Source organism: Bos javanicus, chromosome 15 (assembly GCF_032452875.1).
Source record: "Bos javanicus breed banteng chromosome 15, ARS-OSU_banteng_1.0, whole genome shotgun sequence".
NCBI classification, from domain to species: Eukaryota; Metazoa; Chordata; class Mammalia; order Artiodactyla; family Bovidae; genus Bos; species Bos javanicus.
The window spans coordinates 55,043,080-55,066,747 of NC_083882.1; the positions used below are offsets into that span (position 1 = coordinate 55,043,080).

The 23,668-nt window shown below is 43.8% G+C and overlaps 1 protein-coding gene across 1 annotated transcript in view; it reads right to left on the reverse strand.

Annotated features, from left to right (window-relative positions):
* Positions 1-23,198, reverse strand: part of MAP6 (microtubule associated protein 6) — an 84,071-nt gene extending 60,873 nt beyond the window's left edge. Inside the window, exon 1 of the mRNA XM_061380894.1 lies at positions 20,937-23,198. Within this exon, the coding sequence (XP_061236878.1) occupies positions 20,937-22,321 (1,385 nt within the window). The 5' untranslated portion in view covers positions 22,322-23,198. The remainder of the gene's footprint in view (positions 1-20,936) is intronic.
* Between the last annotated feature and the right edge of the window lie 470 nt (positions 23,199-23,668).

The following is a 23,668-nucleotide window of genomic DNA, read 5'->3' on the forward strand; positions in this document are numbered from 1 at the left end:
GCAGAGACTAGAACTTTCTATCTTATAACCCTGCTAATTAACAAGGTTCTTGGCACAAAGGAGGATATTGGTAGGTGCTGAAGGCAGATCTGACTTCATCTATCATGTCTTTCTTGAAATTCACAGTTGGTAGAACCAGCTAATTCTGTACACCTACAGCAATTTCCACCTGGAGAAAGAAATGGCAACTCACTCCAGTATTCTTGCCTGGGAAATCCTATGGACAGAGAACCTGGTGGGCTACAGTCCACGGGGTGGCGAAGAGCTGGACACGACTGGGTGACTAAACAACAGCAGTTTCCACGTATCTCATACATCCTTCCTGGCGGTCCCAGAGATGGAACTCAGAGCAGGCCCTTGATTATATGCAGAAACAAGTAATAATGATAAAAGCTGACATTTCCTGCATATGTTATATGCCTGGTGCTTCTCTAAGAGTTTTACATGAATTAACTCATTTGATCACCACCTCAATAAGGTAGGTGCTGTTATGATTTATTCTCATTTTATAGATGAAGAATGTGAGGTTTAGTGAAGTCAAAAAGCATGGCCAAGGTTAAGGAGCAGAGCTGGGATTAGAACCCAGGTCATCTGGCTTTTGGCATCCAGGGATGAATAGGTGTATGCATGGATGGACAATTTGCAAAGCAGCTCCTCTCCTATGTGGCTTCTGGTTCTCTATGTTATAGATGATGTTTTCAACACGCTGGGAAACAGGAATTCTTATTTTTAGAGGTGAAAGGCTATAAGCGTATTTCTTTCTTTGAGGTTCCTCTCAAGAATCCTGCCTGGCCCTGAGCTTTTCTCCAAGTTTGTTCTGGAAGTGCTGAGCAAGGTACCAGGACCTTTGTCCTCCGGGTTCCCACTGATGGCCTGCCAAGTTCTCTGCCCAGGACCTGATTCTGCAACAGCGTACAAACTACTGCTCCAGTCAGGGGGAGCGTGATCTGGGGAGGGGAAGATACAGTCTCAGAGGACCTGTTCAGGGCTACAACGTATGCTTCCCATTATCAGCTAGGAGACCCTAGGAAAGGTGTTCAACCTCTCTGAGCCTCAGACAACAAACCTCTACAATTGACTTGGGAAGACTAGTTATAATGTATACTAAGCTACTATTGGGTTGGCCAAAAAGTTCATTTGGGTTTTTCTGTGTGGTGTTATAGAAAAACCTGAATGAACTTTTTGGCCAACCCAACATTAATGCTGATAATTAATATTTATGATACTTGTACTGAATTATGGGTCAGGGGCTAACCCAAGTGGTTTACCCATAGTAACTAATTTAATTCTAAAAATAATTCTTCAAAGTAAATACTATTATCCCAGTTTATAAATGAGAAAGCTGGGTTTAAATAAGTAAGCAATCTGCACAAAACCAGAACTATTAAGTCACAGAGCTTGAATTCCATCCAGATTTGCTAGATACCAAAATGAGCCACTATATTATGCTTCCTTCTCTGCTATACTAGTCTATGGAGAAGCTTTGCAATATTGTACTGGTGTTCCAAGACAGTGAATTAAGACAAAACTGAATAAATTAGAGGGAGGGAAGTTATAAAGGCAGAGAAAATATTGTCATTAATAGCAAATAATATGATCATTTACATAGAAAAATCCAAGAATGGAAATTCGGTTGAATAAGCTAAGCTCTCCCCGTTAAAACACATAGAAATCAGGATAACTTATAATAAAATAAAACTCTTTTTACATTGAGAGATGAGCCCAAAAGAAATAAATGAGAAACCTCAGGTGCCAAAAACAAAGGCACCTCCACATCAGAGCAGTAAGCCTGAGAAGTGACTCCACTATGGCCAAGGGGGACCTTGGACCCCAGCACTGGCTCTAATGGTAAGGAGACCTGGCCTCTGGAGGCTAGGCAGTGGAAACTGAAACTCCTGCATGGAACAGGGCCACAGAGGCGCCCCTGCTGTGTAAGGGCGTCGCTGACCTAGAGTGGTAACAAGGAAGCCCCTTTCTGCTAAGGGTCCAGGTAGGGGTGTCACAGTCCCTCAATATCCTAAGCGTGGGGGTGGAGTCCCTAATTGTGCACAAGTGCTCTAGGGGGCCACTTTTACAACCCACAATAAAAACTTTAAAACCATGTGAGAAATGGTTTGCCATAATGATTAGTATCCTAAGAACTTGAAATAACATTAAGACCTGAAAGAGACTATTTAATAAATGTTGAAAGACACAAAGAAAAAAAATCATAATAAGACCATGAAAAAAAGAACAGCATATTTGAAAAAATCAAATAGAACTTCTAGAAATGACATACTATAGAAACAGAAAACTCAGGGAATGAAGTAAAATCATATGTGTGAAAATGAGTGACATATTGAGGACATTATCCAGAATTAAGCACAAAGAGATAAGATATATGAAAATATGAAGAATTTTCAAAGACAAAGAGGATATATGAGAAGAAACAGTGTATGTAAGTTCCAGGGGAGAGAACAGAGAAAATGGGGAGAAACATTATTTAGAGACACAGGTCAAGAAATTCATGGAACTGAAGAAACAATGCTTCTTCAAACTCAGGAAAACAATAACACTTAAGCAAAAATATAAGTCCATGAGGCAACTTGCTATGAGATAGAGGGAATTTTTTAAATTGGGGGGAAAATGACCCTTCAAACAAGTGGATTTGGGTCATTGGTCTTCTACAGAGAGGAACACGAAAATGTGTCCCTATCTCACACTAAACAGGAAAACTAATTCCAGGTGTAAATATCACAGCCCTCAATGTGTAAAAATAAACCTTGAAATTGTCAGGAGAAAACATAAAATAATGTGTCTCTCTCTTTGGGATAGTGAAGTATTTCTTCAATTAGGAGTAAAAACATAAAACATAAAGGCAAGGACTAAACACAGTAAATACATTAAAATAAAAATTTTCTGTGTGACAAAAGACACTATAAATAAAGGTAAAAGACAAGCCACAGGGAAAAAAAGGATTAATAATCGGAATCAATGTAGCTGAACAGAAAAAAGATAACCTCCTCATAATACAATAGCCACAATGAATATACAATCCACAGGAGAGGAATGCACATTGCCAAAAAACACACGAAAAGCATCTTAATTTCACTGAAAATTAGGGAAATGTGAATTAAACAACATACCATTTCCACACTACGAAACTGGCAAAAATTTAAACTTTAAATTCTGACATTAGAAGAAAAAGGGATACTTTTATACACTATTAGTTGAAACAAAAATTAGTCCAGCAAATTTCCAATATCTAGTAAAATCCGTATAACCCAAGATCCAATCATTTCCTACATAGCTCTTAAGTATTTTCACAGAGAGACATATACAAGAAAATTCATTGCGGCATTATTTGTGATAATTAAAGTTTAGGAAAACCAAAATGTAAATAAAGATAAATAATAATATGTGATATATTCATTTGCTGGCAGATCATACAGCCGTTAAAAAGAAGGAACTGTATATGAGTGGATGTTTACATGTGCATATTTGTTATTTCTTTCCCTTTCACTTTTCACTTTCTGCATTGGAGAAGGAAATGGCAACCCACTCCAGTGTTCTTGCCTGGAGAATCCCAGGGACGGGGGGCACCTGGTGGGCTGCCGTCTATGGAGTCGCACAGAGTCGGACACGACTGAAGCGACTTAGCAGCAGCAGCAGCAAGATATATAACGTTGAGTGAAAAAAATAAAGTCACAAAATGATACATAGCATTGGAGGTCATTTAAGAAAACACACACACACACATACAGCAATGTCTTACACAGTTTATGAATAAAGAGGTGTGCACACCAAGGTTGATGGTGGTGACTTCCTGGGGGTCAGAGGGAGGGGCAGAATGGGTCTGGACCAGGTGGGCTAAAAGATGTTTTAACACAAAAATGAATGAAAGTAAATATAATAGAATAATTTTTACAATTCTGGGTAGCAGCAATATGGGTGTTATACTATTCTTTGTGGAGTATTTTTTAAAGTTCCAAAAAAGAAAGAAAATAAAAAGTGCTTTGAAGATTTCTTGGACAAGATGGCATCACCTATTTAGAAGGGAATGAGAGCAGTATCAAATGGATGAAACCAAATCCCAGGCCACGAGCTCCCTCTTCAATGTCACTGAGTGTTCCCATCACGGTCTCACTCTCTCCTCTACTTGGGGTTGTCTACTGCAAGCCAAGGACAAGAGTGCTTTGGCATCATGCACGGGGGGCTTTGAGTTTGGTCCTGCAGCATTGGGAAGGACTTTAGGGGGCGAGGGGAGCTGGGCCAGCCCTCTAGTGACAGGTGAGGAGAACGTAGTCAGTGGAGGAGAGGCTTGTTCAGGGTCACCCAGGAGGCAGTCATCAAGGCTCACCTTCATCCTCCGGGCTCGGCTCAAATGCTGCTTCCTCAGTTGGCAGCTCCAACTCCTGGTTGGAGGCCTGTCAGCTCTCATTAAGTGCTCTGTTAGTGCCTTGTACTTCCCCTGCCTAGAATTCCTCACAGCTGTGTTTAATATGAGTTATGGGAATGCATGTTTAACACCGTATCTATTGTACTGCTTACCCGTGGTAAATCGCGCCTGTCTTGCTCATAGCACTAGTCCAGCGACTCAAGTGCAGAGCCAAATCCCTGAGTGACTGCACTCCTGGCCTCTAGGCTTCTGTGCACTTGGATTCCATGCTCTTTCTGAGTATTAATATTTTACAATTGCAAGACCTAATGGTTTACAGAACACATCCACATCCATACAACCTATGATATATAATATTGCCCATTTTCTGGAGGAGGAAATTGAAGTTCTTAGACTTGAAATAACTTCACCAAGGTTACATAAATGGTAAACAGGAAGGCTGGAATTTGAACTGAGTTTTATCTGATGCCAAGACATTTGGTTGATCTGCACTGTGGCTACCAGATCAGTATCCGTGACTATTAATTTACTAATGTTCCTCACTAGTTTCCTCAGAGCTCGCCTCTCTTCTTTTGCCCTCAGTCCTAAACACCTTTCTGGTTAAAAGCATTCATGCTTCTGCCAATGCAAGATCTTCTGCTTTTTCCTCCTTTTCCATCATCATCATCACCATCTTCTTCCTCCTTATCTATCTCCCTGCTATTGAAGTAGGAACAGACAATGAGTAAATTAGGATGTTCTGAACTGTGGACCTCACAATCATTTCCCCAGAGCCAAGCTCAGTGTCTTATACATAGGAAGTACTTGATAAATAGGAATTGAATTAAATTGAATGAATGAATTGAATATGAATTGAATCTACTCATTCATAAAGTAATACTCTCTACCAAAATTCCTCTGTCTAGATAGAGATTAAGGTAGCACTTATAAAATATCACCTTCTTACAAATGTTGTTTGAAGTAGGCTACTAGGATGTGCTAAAAAGTCTCCACAGAGAATGGTATTAGGTTAGATTCTTAGCAGCTAGAATCACCAAGTCTCCAATTCTTCAGCCTGTCTTAGGCTAACTCTGGAGGGATGCTGGATCAGGGGCTTCTTTGAGGAGTCAGATAAAACTCTTATGAGAGCGTTCTTCCATGCTTTACTTAGGTGCTGAGTCCTAGGCAAGTGGGTTAAGTCTCAATGTACTTTTTAACACCACTTTTTCCTCGTCTGTTTAAAACAAAAAACAAGCACACGTTCCACTCCTGGGGAACTCCAAACAGATGATCATAGCAGCCAGAGACTAATATATTTCACAATGGCGACTCCCGTACCTTGTATCCTTGTTGCTATGAGTGATGGGCTGGTTACCCATTATATATGAAGACAAAGAGACTCTCACATACATCAGTGCCCTGTTGCTCTTCAGTTGTAAGGAAACAAGAGAGGGACTATGTCACTTGGGAAGAAGAGACGATGTGCTAAATCAGGCATGGTCAAACCAAGTATTCTCAGGCACTCTGTTCAGGACGAGATTTGCTACTTAAATTCAGAGTCTGAATCTTGGTAGCACAGTGTTCTGTCCTCAGTAATATAGATCAGAGATTGGCAAACCATGATCCATGAATCAAATCCAGCCCTCAAGCTGCTTTTGTTCAGCCAGGAGCTAGGAATGGTTTCTGAAGATATATGTTTGCAATCAATATGAAGAAAAAGAACACTAATTTTGGATCCATTTTCAGCAAATGTTATCCCCCTAAAGAATCCAATCTTCTCATTAGTAGACCTATTATTATTATTATACTTTGAATTTCATCAATGAAACTTACTGGAAATTTATTATTTCTGGCTATATAAGGGCCAGCAAAGCCTAAAATATTTACTATTTTTCCCTCTACAGAACAGATGCTGATCACTGGTCAAGACCTATCTGGACTTGGCACCTGCTGTGTCATCCCTCACACTTGGACATCTGTCATATCTGAATAGATGTGGTTCCCCAAATACACTCCTTGCTACACCTGTTCCTGCTGTCCCTTCTCCCGCTGTCCCTTCTGCCTGCAGTGTGTCACCTCCCTGCCCACCTGATAGTGTGTTTCTACTGAAATCTGACCGAGCCTTCAAAGTTCATCTTAGGTGATACTCTCCATCCTGAGTTCTTCCCTGATTCTTCATATCAGACTACAAACACAAAAAATCTTTTATCTGAGTATTTCATGGATCTGTTCCCAGAATTCAGAATGTGTGTACACAGAAGGGCAAAACTACCTCTTTATATTAGCCAATTGGTTCTCAAACCTACTGAGAGTGATGAGGAGGAGCGTTGCCATTTATTTAGTGCTTACTATGGGCTAAGCACTGTGCTAAATGCCGAACATACATCATTCATGCATTTGTTCAATTAAAATCTATTTAGCATCTCCTAAAAACCATGCACTAAGCTTGGTTCTGGGAGTGCAATGGTAAATATGACAGGTGAGAGAATCACAGATTTCATGAAACATTAAGTCATTTGAAAACCTTGCAAGATAGGTATTATTGGTTCTATTTCACCAACCAGGAAACAAAATCAGAGACAATAGGTTAAGTAACTTGACCAAAGACATACAGTTAATAAATGGTAAGCAGGATTTGAATGCAAATCTCCAAATAAAGCTAGATATCTGGGAGGAGCTGGAATTCCTATTAAGTACTGTAGTCTTAAAAGGCCTTCTTGGTTCTTATCTCATTGGGAAAAACCTCTAGGAAGGACTACATAGTTCCTATTTTTTGCTTTCCTGGTGGAACGACTCTGCTCTTGACACACTGCACAGGTCCACTTACTCAGGAAGTGGTCCCTAATTCAGACTGAGTCAGATCCCCCTTTCCTCTCAGTCTGGATCGGTTCAGTCGTGTCCGACTCTTTGCGACCCCATGGACTATAGCACGCCAGGCCTCCCTGTCCATGACCAATGCCCAGAGTTTACTCAAACCTATGTCCATCGAGTCGGTGATGCCATTCAACCATCTCATCCTCTGTCTTCCCCTTCTCCTCTTGCTTTCAATGTTTCCCAGAAACAGGGTCTTTCCCAATGAGTCAGTTCTTACTTCTCCACTTTTCTCCAGTAGCATACTGGGCATCTGCCGACCTGAGGAGTTCATCTTTCAGTGTCATATCTTTTTGCCTTTTCATACTGTTCATGGGGTTCTTAAGGCAACAATACTGAAGTGGCTTGCCATTCCCTGTTCTAGTGGACCATGTCTTGTCAGAACTCTCCACTATGACCTGTCCATCTTGGGGGGCTCTACATGGCATGGCTCATAGTTTCATTGAGTTAGACAAGGCTGTGGTCCATGCAATTGGTTTCATTAGTGTTCTGTGTTTGTGGTTTTGCCTTGGGCTTATTTCTATTATTGCACTTACTATCATTACTATAATTTTCTTATTATGTTTCACTTTAGACCAGGAATGCTTGTAGGACAGATTCTGTGTAATTTATTTCTACATCCTCAGGTTCTAGCATAGTGCCTGATACCAGATGCGGTAGATGTTAAATAAATGAATCAATGAAAGTCTTATTGGTAACCTGCTCTGTTTCATTCTCTCAATGATAACAACAAAAGTGGGCAGCACTTACTGATGGGCAGACACTCGTACAAGCATTATCTCCCTTCACCTTCATCATGACTCTGTGAGGTCACCACTGCATAATTATCTCCATTTTATTGATGGTTTCCCTGGTGGCTCAGATGGTAAAGAATCTACGCACAATGCAGGAGACCTGGGTTCGATCCCTGGGTCTGGAAGATTCCCTGGAGAAGGGAATACCCACTCCAGTATTCTTGTCTGGAGAATTCTATGGACAGAAAGCCTGGAGGGCTATAGTCCATGGGGTCACAGATAGTCGCACATGACTGAGTGACTCACACTTTCACTTCACTTTATTGAAGAGAAATATAAAGGGTTTCTCAGGGTCCTGACTGAAGTGACTTAGCAGCAGCAGCAGCAGCAGGGTCATCAATTTTTAGTTAGAGAGAGATGATGCAAATCCTAGTTTTACTGGTCACCAAATCCTTTACAGCAGGGATCCCAAGGCCCTGGGCCACACAGTACCTCCTGTCAGATCAGCGGTAGTGTTAGAAATAAAGTGCACAAATTAGAAATAAAGTGCACAATGAATGTAATGAGCTTGAATCGTCCCTAAACCATCCCTGCTCCCTGGTCTGTAGAAAAATTCTCTTCCATGACACTGGTCCCTGGTGCCAAAAAGGTTGGGGATCGCTGCTTTACAGGGCTCCAGGACATCACCCAGGACTCATATAATCATCCCTCCATGAATCTTCCAACAGAATTAACCAGCCCTAATTGCAGCCCTTGAGAACTCGGATCCTGATTAAACCTCAGCAGGCCCTGCCTGGTACTTAGATATTTGCATGTTGTGTTGCCTTCCACATAAGACAGCAAGCTCCTGTACGGGGTGGTGGAGGGGAGTGGGGTGGAGGGGAGTGGGGTGGGGGGGGTGGGCATCCATTTGCATGTGCTCTGCACCTTGAATCCTCATAGCCCATAGCCCCAGCCCCTGCATGCTCTTAAGATGCTGCACTGAACTTGGAATAAAAATGATATTAAGCCCACTATATTATTATAATGATGATATTACGATCAAATAAATCCAACCTAATTCCCTGCTTTTATAGTATAAGCCTCTTTCACCATGAACTAAAAGCCCTGAAGGATAGAAGGATTTAGAAAGAAGATGGAAGGTGGATGGGACAGAAAATTGTGAGCAAAATCCAGCAGTGGTTATGTGTGGAGCTTGTCAAGGGTCAGCTCAGCTGGTGATCCGGCTATATCACTCCCTGGGGTCCCTGAGATTTTAATGTTCAACCAGAACTGAGAATCTGCAGGAAAAAGCATCAGGTGTGCGAAGAGAGCAGTGGGAAAAAGTGCTGACTGCTCCAGATATATCAGAGCCTGGGAATCCTTGACCAGAGGCTAAGCTGCTGAGCCCTTGCCCTGGAAGGGAAGAGCATCCATGGGGAGCCCAGGACAAGGAGGCGTGAAACCACTTGTCCTTCTGCCACTGCAGAAGATGGTGAAGGAAGAGAGTATAGGCTTAGGAGAGTGGAAACTGGGGGACAGACAGCTGCCCTCCCAGGAATGGCACGTGGTACTGTGGGAACAAGGCAGAGGGCTGCTTAGTCTGCCCAAGAAAGACACAGCTGGAGGCTGGAATGAGGAGAGCCAGACTCCTGAACCAGCTCAGCTACTGACTGGTGGTCAGTGACCTCAGCCCCCAGACGGCCCTGACTCTATCCTTCATCTTTTAAGAGAGAAAGGTTTACCTTAAAAGGTCATGATAAAGTCTAAATTAAAAGGTATGTTAAATCAGTAAGGCATTGTGTGCTCAGTAAATGAGGTTGAGACTCGGTTATGTCTTGAACAATCTGCTTTTTTTGCTTTCTGCCACTGACTGTTTTTCTCCCACTATTATGGTTTAATGAGGAACAATTCTTAAGGGCCACTCTAAGATATTCCACAACATGGGCCAGCTTTTTGATGTCATTGCAGGAAATAGACAGTGACCACAGGCAACAACACAGTGAAAGGCACTCAGGGTGGGTTTTGCGGTTTGGGGCTTGGGCCCTATTTTCCCACTGAAAGAATTATATCAGGCTCATTGCTACAAAGCCTCTTCATTCAGTTTGAAAGGAAATACACACCGACAATGGACTGTGATGGATCAGAAGGATGGACAAGAACACTACTATGCTATGTGTGTGCAGGTAGCTTTTGCAGGACTGTGGTGGCCATGCTCTCGGTCTCAGATGAGAACAACACAGACACGTGCACGCCTTCCTTGACTGACTCTTCTGCTTGTCCCTGAGATGTCGGGGCTGCTGGGCTCTGGCTGCAGCATGTTCTTCTTCTCACCCCCTTTCTTCCCACCCACTCTGACCCCCACGTGCTTGATCCTCACTGACAGCTTGATATCCAGATATTTCTTTTCTGTTATGTCTTTTCTCCTGAGCATCAAATTTGTATTTCCATATATTTAGTTTGTAATTTGTCTCTCATTTTTTATTGAGGTATAACAAGCAAAATAAAGAAAGTCCATAAATCCTAATGGTTCGGATGTATGTTGTTGTTGTTGTTTGGTCGCTCAGTATTGGACTCTTGCGACTCCATGAACTCTTGCCTATCAGGCTCCTCTGTCCATGAAATTTCCCAGTCAAGATCACTGGAGTGGGTTGCCATTTCCTTCTTCAGTGGATCTTCCCGACCCAGGGATCAAACCCTCATCTCCTGCAGTCGTTACCACTGAGCTGCCAGAGAAACTCTAGTTCGTGTGTATGGACCCACACAACCACTACCCAGAGCAAGATATATAGCATTTCCAACATCTTGGCCAATTCTCCACCCCACTCCCAGAGATTGTCACTGTTCTGACACCGATCACCATCGGTGATCTTTGCCTGCTTTGCCTGCTTTGTCATTTTATATAAATGGAATCATTCAGTAAGTACACTTCTGTCTGGTTTCTTTCACTTATCATTGTGTCTTTGAGATCTATCCATATTATTGAGTATTGTGGTAATTTTCTTTTCAGGTGGCTTTCAACCAAATCAATTCTGGCATACACAGAGGGCTTTTGGCAATGTCTAGAAAGGTTTTTGACTGCACAACTCAGAGCTGAGTAACGTGGTGTGGAATGATACTAGTAAGGAGTGGAAAGAGAGATGTGGAAAGTAAGGAGCTGCATTTGGGTTAGTTTTACTTTTTAGCTATTATTAAAAAAAGCTGCTATACACATTCTTGTACAAGTCTTCTGCACTTATTTCTGTCAGGTGCCTACTGTGCAATTGCTGGGTCATAGAGCAAACATATGTTTGATTTGAATAGAAAATGCTAAAGAGTTTTATAAGGTGACTGTAGCAGTTTACACCCCTTTCCAGCAGTGTGGGTTTCCATTTTCATTTTCTATTGAATACCTCCATGCAATCCTTCCAAAGACATCTCAAATTTGACTTATCCAAACCTATGCTATCTAGCTGAGTACACGACTGTTTCCCCAGACATCCAAGGCATCCAAAGGAAACATCCCAGACTCTTCCCTTTCACTTTCTGTCGACGTTCACTTAGCCATCGTCTCGTGTTATTCGATACCATCAGCGCTTGTTTACATCCTTTCCTGGCTGGAGGCCTTCTTCATCTCTTACCTAGACTCCAGCTTCCTTTCTGGACTCTATGCTCCTGGTCTAATTCCCTCCAATCCATCCTTCCCACTGCTACCAAAGTCACCTTTGCTAATATCCAAAACCCAATCCTGCTTCTTCATTTGCTTGTAGGATAAAGGAGCTGGTCTAGCTTGCCTACCTGGTCTATTTCTCACCATTCTATTCTCATCCAATGAGACCTCTAAGCTCTGCTACTGCTGCTGCTAAGTCACTTCAGTCGTGTCAGACTATGTGCGACCCCACAGACGGCAGCCCACCAGGCTCCCCCATCCCTGGGATTCTCCAGGCAAGAACACTCTAAGCTCTACTGGCTGACAGTTTCTCTTCTGTACTTTTACTCAGACGGATCCCTTCCCCATTGAATGCCTAGTCATCTTTGAATGATGACTGGCCTACCAGTCACTTCTCTACTGAACCCTTTCCCTTGATAACCCTCAAATCAAGTAGATTTAACCCTGTCTCCTCTGTGCCCCACCAAACCCTCCATAGACTTTTGTTAGGGCACTGATAACTTTTCAGCACACCTGTATCTGCCTAATAAACATAAGCCTTCCAAGAGCAAGGACTACTTTGTCTTCCTAGGAATTAACCAGATACAGAGAAGACACTAATCAATATTTGCTGGAGTGAAGATGATTTGAGACAATACAAGTTAATATGACTGTGGAGGAGACATGCTCTGTGTAGACAAAGTGTTGGACAAAGTCTGTGCCTTCAAGTTTCATCACTTAAAGATAGACCAGAGGACTCGTGGGTCCTGAGCTCTAACAGGGAAGTAACAGAACCATTTCTGCAGAGCTGCTACATAGATTACAGCAGAAAATGCATCCAAAGTTTCTAGCAGCCTGCCAGGCACATGGGAGACACTTGATTAACCATTATTATTATTTCTAATGGTGAAAACTAGCATTTTTAGTGAACAGCAAGAGAATTTTTAGTTTGCTGGTCAAGGTCCATTTTCAGTTTTCTTCATTTGGCAGAGAATTAGCAGCGCACTTGTCTATGTGTCTACAACTGACAATCTGAAAAACCAAAGCTGCATTGATCACAGAGATGGCTCTCTTTAGTTTTAGTGGACACTGTTGGATTATTTGAGTTTTATATCTGGGACACTGAGTGGTTCTTTGTGATTGTAGATTTAGAACTGTCACTGCCTTGACTGCTTTTTTGAAAGCTCACAGATCCATTAGATGCCTTTTTTTTTTTTTTCTAGGAGAGCAATCAACTATTAATGTGTGTATCTTATCTCCTCTCCTCTCCTCTTTGTGGGTTAGTCTCAGTAACATTATATCTAACTGTGCAAGGTCAACCAATGATCCAGAAAAATGCTTTGCACACAGTAAATCCTCAGTAAAAGTTTCCAGGGTGGCATAAGGTTTTTCTGAGATAGCTGCCCAATGTGGTTTCCACGATTAATTTCTTTCCTACTTTTCTTCCCTCCCTTCTGATCAATGGTTTGCCTTTTTCATGGTTATTCCTTCTGCTGTCAGTACCCTCAATGCATGTATCCCTCAGGGCTCCATTCTCTGATGGCTAATTCTCTCTACTTCGTTTCCAGGGTTGATTTCACCTCCTCCCATGTCTTTAATCATTTCCACAGGATGTTTCAAATCACAGCCCTGAACTCTCACTACACTTCAGATCCATTTATTCAGCTGCCCCTTGAAACTTCTCGTCAGATATCTCATAAACAATTCAAATTCTAGATGCTAAAAATAAGCTCAACTTCCACCCCTGACTTTTTCTTCTCTACATTCATCATAGAAGTCTAAATAAAAGTCTGTTCCAATGACTAGGACTGTTATCAGTTATGCAAACCAGAAAAATTTATTTTGAATTTATCCTCTTCCTTGCATCTCAATTAATCACTGAGACCTGTTTTTCAGTAACTATATGTACTATGCTTTAAATTTCAAATCCCAAAGCCACAGTCCAGGCTTTATCATTCTCTCTGGATTATTCCAATAGCTTCTTATTTGCCACCCTTTCTCTCACTTCCCCAGGTCACGAGCCGGTGGGACATTTATAAACTTTAAATCATATTCAACTATCACGTAGTTCCTGAGCCTAGATTCTTTTAGTGACTCATTTCTTTAAAACAGAAAATCCAAACTCCTTAGCCAGGGATATAAAACTGTTCCTAGTATGACCTCTCACAGCATAAAAAGTAAAGGAATAGTTAAAATAAGAGGAAAGCTTACTAAAAAGGGAGATGATTTACAAAACCAAAATGTGACTCTGAAAAAAAGTGAACAAACCTTAATAAAACAATTATGAAAAAAGAGAGAAGGCACCAATTAAGTGTGAGAGAGGATTTAACTGCAGATAAGTGGAGTTGAATATAAAATCCACAAGATAACGCTATGAGGACTCATGTCAATAAATTTAAAAATTATAAAAAAGTGATCACATTACCTTGAAAAATATAAATTACTAAAAATTGGCTCAAGAAGAAATACAAAAGCTGAATAAATGAGTCACTATTAAAGACATCAACTTGATAGTAAAAAAAATAGTCTATTCACTAAAAAAGACATGATTACAGAGAGCTTTACAGGAGATTCTTATCAGCTATTTAAGGAGGAACATTTGTTATAAGCATTGTTCCAATAACTGATAAGGAGAAAAATCTGCCTGTCTAATTGTGTAGATATAACCACAATCCAAATATTGCACCAGAGTGATATAAAAAAGGAAAAAGTTTTAGAATAATTTTACCTATGAATATATGTGCAAACATTTCAAATAAAAAGTAGCTAAAGAATTCAGCATCACAAAATACATTTTTATCTAAGTAAGATTTATCCTAGGAATGAAAATATGGCTCAACATCAGAAAAATCTATAAACAGACTAAAAATGAAAACCATATGACTTTCTCAGTTGATGGCCCCAAAAATCATTTAATAAAATTCAATACAAATCCATAGTTTTTGAAACCCCTAGAAATTAGTATAAAGACAAGTTTCTTAGCCTGATATGATGCTGTCTCCTAAAGACACAGAGAAAACCTCATACTTAACGAAAAAACTTTAGGAGCATTCCCATTTGTCGCAGACAAAGATGCCCGTCATCTACCATTAAAATTATACTGGATATCCCCACCAATGTAGCAATATACATACACACAAAAATACACGAATATCAGAATGAAGATGATAAATTGGCATTTACTAAAAGTATACATTATCTCCACAGATGGCCCAAGAGAATCTAAAAACAAAATTAGAGAGTGGTAAAAAGTTGCTGAATATAATATGAACATATAAAAATTAATACATATGAGCAACAACAAATTAGAAAATGTAATAAGATATATGTTGAAAGCAAGAAAGCTAATTTTAAATAGCTCAGAAAAAAATGATAGTATGGTATTAGCTCAGATGAATGGAATAGAACAGAGATCTCAGAAATACTCAAGCATGTGCAACCTATGTGATAAAGAGATATCAGTGGGGATATTAATGCAGAAACTAACTTTAAAAAAGTATATTGGAATAAATGACTTTCCATATGGGAAAAGGAAAATTAGATCCCTACTTTATTCCATACATAAAGCTAAGTCCATTATGTTATTAGAGGCTTAAATATAGAAAAATAAAACTTAAAAACTATTTTGTATGTGTGTATGTTGTCTAGTAGCTAAGTTGTGTTTGACTTTTTTGCGACCCCATGGACTGTGGCTTGCCAGGCTCCTCTGTCCATGGGATTTCCCAGGCAAGAATACTGGAATGGGTTGCCATTTCCTTCTCTAGGGGATCTCCCTGATCCAGGGATCAAATCTGAGTTTACTGCTTGGCAGACGGATTCTTTACTATTGAGCTACCAGGGAAGCTGTATGTGTGTACATGTGTGACTTTTGCAGAGAAAATTACAAAATGTAAGCGAAGGACAAAAATACAAATAAATGGCAAAAATACCATATTTGTGTATGGGAAAATACAGTACCTTAAAGATAGCAAATCTTCCCAAGCAGTGTTTTCCCAAATAAAGCTTGAAGTTTACTTGCATCAAAATTACCTAGAGTGCAGGACTTCCCTGGTGATCCAATGGTTAAGAATCCACCTTGCAATGCAGGAGATGTGGGTTCAATCCCTGGGCAGAGAATTAAAATCCTACATGCCTGTGCACTGCAGTGAAGACCCTGCATGCTGCAGCTAAGACCCCACACAGCCAAATAAGTAAATATTTTAAAAATTACTTAGAGTGCTTGTTAAAATATAGATTCTTAGGCTCCATTTTAAACCTGCTGAATCATCGTGTTTGAGGATAAGGCCAGGAATCTGCATTTTAGGAAGCTCTCCAGATGATTCTCTTGTGAACTAAATTTTGAGAAACTCTGCCTTAAGGGAAGAGGGTATAACCTGAATTGCACATGAGAATTATCCGGGGGCAGTTTTAAAAGACTCACATGCACAGGTCATACCCCAGACCCATTAAATCAGAATATCTGGCAAGGCAGTTATGTAACAGCATTTCTTTTTGGCTGTGCTGCAGGGGATGAGGGACCTTAGTTGCCGACCAGGGATCGAACCCTCACCCCGCCTCCCATACAGTGGAAGCACGGAGTCTTAACCACTGGACTGCCAGGGAAGCCCTTGCAACAGCATTTTTAAAGTTCACCAGTGATTTCATTGTACAGCTCAGATCGAGGGCCACCACTGCCCTGGTGAAGGCGCACCTAGAATCAGGTCTCTAAGGTTTGCTGCCCTTCCCCATTTGAACATTTCTTCTAGTGCTAACCGAGTAGGAATCCCACTTTATTTTGATTAAGGAAAACACAATTTCTTTACATAAGGGTTATCACCTTTTGGTGTCCTGAGATTCCCGTCTGATACATAGCAGGGACTTGGTGGTCATTTTCCAAAATTAATTCAGCTAAATGAAACAGAGTGAAATGAATCAATATGTAAGTGAATAAATTCTTCACCAAACTCTAAAAAGTTCACTAGATTCAACAAACCTATATGGTCGTTAGGCACAATATTAAGCTGTGAGAGATGAACAACTTCTCGTTAAGTGTTCCTATCTGGTAGGGGAGGCAGATAGAGACAAAAGTATCCTCCAATCAAGCAATGAGAAGTGCACAGAATATGAAAAGGAAGTGAGAGAAAAAATAGTCCCTCGTGGCAGGACCTGGAGGGCATTGTTGAAAGCTAGTATCTGAGATTGGCCTTGAAGAGTTGCTGGGATTTAGTCAGGAAGATACTAGAGAAATAGGCAATTGCCTGTAGGTATAGGGCAGTTCTGTGTTGTTGCTGCTTAGTCGCTTGGTTGTGTCCAACTCTCTTATGACCCCATAGACTGTAGCCCACCAGGCTCCTCTGTCCCTGGGATTTCCCAGGCAAGAATACTGGAGTGGGTTGCTGTGTTCTTCTGCAGATCTTCCCAATCCAGGGATCGAACCTGCATCTCCTGAATTGCAGGCGGATTCTTTACCACTGAGCCACCTGGGAAGCCCAGGGCAGTTCTGAATAGCATAGCCATGTCAGATGGACCTTTCTCTAACCTTTATGGAAAACTGTGGGGATAGTAAAGACTCCTTTTCTTTCTGATTTACTTGTTATCCCTCTCATTTTTCAAGTACTATTTTACCTCTGGTTTATTAATTCTACCTCCTGGTGCCCCAGCTGATTTCTTCCAGGAAAAGTTGCTTATTAACATTTCTATGGGGAGCACCTGCTACCCCATCTATCACTCTTAACTAATGGCTGGGACAATGGGGTTGGCTGAGAGAGGAATTTTAACCGCCTCCTATGACTTATCTATTTTCTGATTGAGAATGCTAGGTCTAAAGTCACAGATAGCTGCTCAGTGAGATCATCCTTAACATTAAAATGAAAATAAAGACATGTTTCTCAATTTTTATAATATCATTTATGTAATATGAATGTAGTGAAAATCAATTTCATGATTACAAATAATTCTAAAGATACCTCAGACACCACTTGAATGCAAAAATACCTGGCTAGTCTGGATAAGCTATGAATTAGAACTGTTGAACAGGGACTATTTCTCAAAATCATAGCATCAAAGGACATTTGATGTTAACTACTGATTGTATACTGCAGGGGAAAACTAAATAGCTTGTATTGATATATGACTCTGGATGAATATATATTTTATATTACATACCGATATATTAAGCTGATGGATTGTGTATCCTTTCTCTAGTTAAGCAAACTACTCACAGTGATGTTATATGACTGATGTCATTTGTAAAGACCACTAAGATGAACTAGTCACCGTGGTATGAACTACCATCATTTATGTAGAGTGACAGAAGAAATGGATTTGTCAACCAAATTATTGGTAAAATGGAGCCCAGTTTGGCTTTTAAGGTGATGTAAGATACACAGCATACTTAAATTCAAGAGATCCTCAAAATCCTAGCAAGGAAAAGGATGTGAGAGAATAAGGAGGAAAAAAATCAAGTTTACAGATAAACCTATAATTTCCAGGCATTTTTTTCTTTATTGTACATTTAATTAATTATCTTATTTCTTCGTATCTGCTTTTACCCAAAGTGCATTTCCCTATTATTAATTTTTCTTCTGGAACAAAAATAATATTAAATTTCACATCAAATTTGTCATGTGCTTAAACTGTCCATTAGAGAAATTGATGTCTCTTAGCAACACTTATTCTCTTAATGCTTTCAAACCCTTCTGATTACACAGCAAAATGGAACTACTGACCCCAAAGTCATATGCATAATTAAATTTTACAGCAGACTCAAATTAGAAAAAAATTTTTTTGAGGTACCCAGAGATTTTTCTGGACAGGTTGATGAAATTCTGATAGCTATGAAAAACCATTCTTGACAGCTGCAAGAGCATAGTTCCCCTATTCAGTCCAATCACTTGCAGGATGTATGTAATTCTAACTAGCAGTATGACAGCTTACAGCACAGTTAGGGTATTGTTTAGGAGGAAGAGGCTATAAGAACAAAGGTACATCCCAAAATATTTGGAGTGAATTGTCTGAAGGGTGTTTTTTTTTTTTTAATTTATCATTAATTGGAGGATAATTGCTTTACAATGTTGAGTTGGCTTCTTCTGTACACAACGTGAATCAGCTATAAGTATACATATATCCCTTTCCTCTTGAGCCTCCCCCCACCACCCTATGAAGGGTGGTTTATACCCTGACTGGCCAATCGCTGATGGACAAAGCAAGTCCTACCAACCTGGAAACTGAGTAGGATCATCAAATGAAATTTGAGAGTCTGGATCTCTCTTGATTGGTATTGACTATATTGAGGTGCTCAGGCTCAGTTGCTCAGTTGCTTCCCACTCTTTGCGATCCCATGGATTGTAGCCTGCCAGGCTCCTCTGTCCATGGAACTTTCCAGGCAAGAGTACTGGAGTGGGTTTCTGTTTCCTACTCCAGTATTGAGGTGAGAGAGGTTGATTCTGTCTGGTAGGTGGTAAGTTTCCACCTGCCTCAGGGTGGTAGATTGGGAGTATGATGATGAAAAGATCAGTCCAGAAAACTGATGTTAGGCCAGCCTTAGCATTCTTAGGGAACAAAGTGGAGCCTTATAAACAAGAAAGCCATGGCAGAGTCATAAAACTGTATCTTGACTTTGCTTTTGTAGTCCCCTTGCTTATTCATTTCCTTTCTTTTCTTTTAGATCCTCCTTGGTAACAGCATAAAGATTTTGTGAACATTCCACTCTCTCATAGCTAGAGCCAAGAGAAAAGATCTGTGTCCTTGCCTGACCCAGAGCTTTAAAAGGAAGTGGTGTACTCCTGGGTGACCAGTATGATCATGATACTGGTAAACGAAGAAAGAAATGCCAGGTGGGAGGTAGAATTCAAGAAGAAGGAATAGGGGCCAATTGATAAGCTTCCCCTTTTAACTGTGAAATGCTTTCCAGAGGCAAAACCTGGGAGGGGTCTTAACAAAAGACCTTGTCTATCAATGCTGTTCTCTCCTCAGCATAAGAGGGAGTGTCTGTCATATTTACTGGAGAGGGACATCAGTGTGATGAGGCTACATATAAGGTCCTGGCAAAAGACACTAACTCTGCAGTCCTCCTGTCCACACCCTTCTGCAGGAAGGAGGCCGCTGGCTGTGGCATTCATGAAGGACCCCATAAGTCACATTTTGCACACTTCTAGCTCAATCACTCATCAGGAACTTCTACTTCCCCAGAGACCCCAAGACCAATGCCATGTATTCAGAGTCAATAGTAATCTGTTAGCTAATTGTTTTGGTTAGAAGCATAAGGGCAGGACTGAAAGCTAAGCATTCAGAAATATGTATTAAAGGGAGAAAGGGTGAGAAAGCAGACTGGCAGGGCTGAGGCGGCAGCAGAGGGAGAATTCTAGAAAGAAAGAGAGTGAATGAATATGCTCCGGTTTGAAGGCATTCATTTAAAGGGAATTTACATGTGCTGAAGAGGGGGTTCTTGATGGTAACAGGATGAGAACCACATCTGGTGAATAAGAAAGGCATAGGGAGAAGGCTGGAAGTGTCTTGGACATGGAAATCAAAATAATGAGAAGGTCAGAAAGGAACCAAGATGTACTAATTACCTACCATGTGCCAGGCATAATTCTTCTGAATCATCTCATTTAATCTTCAAAATGTCTAGTACAGTGTTCAGCATATAATAGGTGCTCAAAAATAAGTTGAATATTTAATATTAAATCAGTACATGAGAAGACAATCTAAGAGAAGAATCTGTTATCCATCACATCTTACAGATAAGAACCCGAGGCCAAGAAGGGTTAAGAAACTTGCCCAATGTGTCACAAATAGAAGCGTAAGCAATCTGCCTTCAAACCCTAGGGGACTGAAGGAGGAGGGTGCTCTATAAGCGTCTGGCAGGGAATCTTGAAAAGGGTGTGGTGCTTGGGTGTCTGCCAAGGACTGAGATGGAGGAGGGAAGAAGGAAGGGTTGGGTGAACCAGGCTAGGGAGGTGGGGAAGGGATAGAGATCACTCTATTTGGGGGAGGATCTGCCCTGCAGGAAGGCACCAAGACTCTTTGGTGTCAGCTGAGCCAGCAAAGGGCAGCACCCAGGCTAATGAAGCCGGTGGCTTGGGTGGGGCAGAATGGACACAAAGCCTGCGAAGAGACTGCAACGGTCTCTGTTGGGCAGGCAGCGACTTGGGGTGGGGCGGGGATGGGGAAAAGATGGCTGAAGTGGTTAGTGAAAGACTTCAGCAAGATGGGATGGCTAACAGCTTTCACAAAAGAGTCAAAGAGCAGTCGGCCAGGAGTGGGGGGAAGGAGGGGGTGTGTTCTGGAATGGGAGCGGGAGGCCAGGGATGCCTGCGATGCGGGAATCTATGGGAGAGGGTAAGGATGACCAGCCCCGAGGCCTGAGCTGTGGACCGCGTCTCACCTGTAGGAGCTGCTCACTGCACTCGCCACCTCCTCGCGGATTTGCCTGTTGAGCGCGTCGGCCGCCGCACGCCCTCTGCCCGCCTCGGGGCCAGTGGCCTGGACCTGGTCCTGGGCCGCGGGCAGCGGCGTCTGCTCCTGCCCCAGCGCCTCGGCGCGCCGCACCATCCAGGCCGGCCCGGGCTTCTTGCGAGTGTCGCGCTCATCGGCACCGGACGCTTTTCCAGCCGCAGGGACATCTGCTCCGCCAGGAACCGCCTCCTGCTCCGGGGCCTCGGCAGCCTGCACCAGCCAGCGCTCCTGGCTCTGCGACACCTCGGCGCGCCGCACCATCCAGGCAGGCCCGGGTTTCTTGCGAATGTCGCGCTCATCTGCGCCGGACGCTTTTCCAGCCGCAAGGACACCTGTTCCGCCAGGGGCAGCCTCCTGCTCCGGGGCTTCAGCGGCCTGCCCCAGCCAGTGCTCCTGGCTCTGAGGCACCTCGGCGCGCCGCACCATCCAGGAGGGCCCGGGTTTCTTGCGAGTGTCGCGTTCATCTGCACCGGACGCTTTTCCAGCTGCAAGGACACCTGCTCCGGTAGGGGCCACCTCCTGCTCCGGGGCCTCGGCGGCCTGCACCAGCCAGCGCTCCTGGCTCTGCGACACCTCGGCGCGCCGCACCATCCAGGCGGGCCCGGGTTTCTTGCGTGTGTCGCGTTCATCTGCGCCGGACGCTTTTCCAGCCGCAAGGACACCTGCTCCGCCAGGGGCTGCCTCCTGCTCCGAGGCCTCGGCCGCTGGCACAGGCCAGCGCTCCTGGCTCTGCGGTCGGCGCTGGGGGGCACGGAGCGCAGGCGCTGCCGCCAGGGAAGAAGTGGCGATCTGCACGGGCTTGGGGATCCACGGGTGGTCCCCGCGGCGCGGCAGCGGCCAGGCACGGAAGTCCTTCTGGTACTGGGTCTCGCGCTCAAAGGGCGCGTCGGAAGGCTGGTATTCGCTGCGCGGCCGGCAGCTTGGCTCGGGCCGCTGCACCTTCCAGGCGCGGTAGTCCTGCCGCATCACCGAGTCCGCGGGACCTACGCTGGAGGTGGAGCCGGAGCCAGAGGTTGGGCCGGGTCCGCTCCGGCCAGAGGAGGCCCCAGACTCTCGTTCTCCGCTAGGCCCTGGCGCCGGCCCTGTTGCCCGGGCAACCGCATCCCCGTCGCCCTGGGCCGGCTGTGTTTCTATGGCGACCGTGCGCGCCGAGGGGGGCGCGGGCGCCGGCTGTTGGTGCGACGGCGGGGCACCCGGGTGCTCGGTGGCCTCCGAGTACTTGGTGAAAACCAGCGGCACGGCGATATCCGCCTTGTCCAGCTGGTTCCAGAAGCGGGCGATGCAGCAGGCGCGCGTGATGCACGGCCACGCCATGGTGCTCGCTGCAGAGCTCGCCCTCCTTCTTGCTGGATTCTAAAGCAAGTCCCTAATCTTCCTCAGTCCCCTGGACCGACCAGTCTGGTTCCCACCTTGTTTTCCTTGGTGGCCTGAGCTACTGCTCCCTCCTGTCTCAGAGAGCACCCGGGAATGTCGGGCTGGCAGAGCTATTACTGAGATAAAAGTCGGTAAAGTCCTTCGATACCTTGCTATAAACGCCTCCTGGAGCCGCCGCACAGGTCTCGGGAGCGCGTTCTGCTGCGGGCACCGCAGCGGGAGACACGGCGACCCGGGTCGCCGGGCGAGGGCGTCTGGGACGCGCCCCTCCCTGCGGCTGCGGCGGCGCGCAGACCCCGGCAAAGCGAGGCGACGCGAAGCGAGGTGGCTGCAGGCTTAAGCCATGGCGCAGAGGAAGGGCCGGGCAGTGCGGTCGCAGGGTCGCGGACAAAGCTCTCTCTTCTTCTCCCCGCCGGCGTCCAGTCTCAGCTAGCCACCTAGCAGGGCTCGGAGGCGATCACCACTCGAGGAGACCGAGCATTGCTGCCGCCGCCGCCTCTCCCAAGGATGCTGCAGCCGCCGCCGTCGCCGCCGCTGCCGTCTCTGCTGCAGGGAAGCGGCCCCACCCTTTTCTGCCGTTCAGCAGAGGGGGGAAAAATCCAGGAAAGATGCTGAGAGAAAGAGCGCTGCAGGAAAAAAAAATCACCTGCTGTCGTCAGCGAGCGCTGCTGGGAGCTCGCCTTCTCTCTTTCCCCTCCCTCTGATCTGGCAGCTCCTCCCTCTTGAGCTCCTAGGCAACCACAGAATCTGGGGCCTAGGTGGGTTCAAGTCCCAGGCTCCTTATGACTTGCAGTCTTTACTCTGGTTGCCTCCGGACTGGGAGCCTCAGGCTCCTCTTTTGTGAAATAAGGGTTAAACATGGGGGAAGGAGGGAGATTCAATTTAAAAATACGGAGGAAACCCCTAGCGATATGTCTGTCCCAGAATATATGTTTGTTTGTTTGTTTTTTTTTTTTAAAGGAACTCCTGTTACTGGCCAAAATCTGTGGCCTGGATTTGAACCCCTTTGACTGGCTTCTGACCTAAGCACCTGTCAGTCTTATGCACAGGCTTTGCTCATATGTGGAGGAAACTGCAGGCTGATGGTACCTTAGCTGTTCTCTTTCTGGGGGACCCTTTGCAGAGAGGGATGTCTTAGAATGTCCCAAGAACTACTGAGTCCCTGTTCAGCCCAGGGGCCGCACAGGAAGAGATGAAGTCAGAAGAAAATTCTCAAAAGGGGCCTAAGTGGGGAGGTTGGGGTGGGTGGGAAACAGCCAGATACTATCCTGGGAAAGGGTAGGGCCT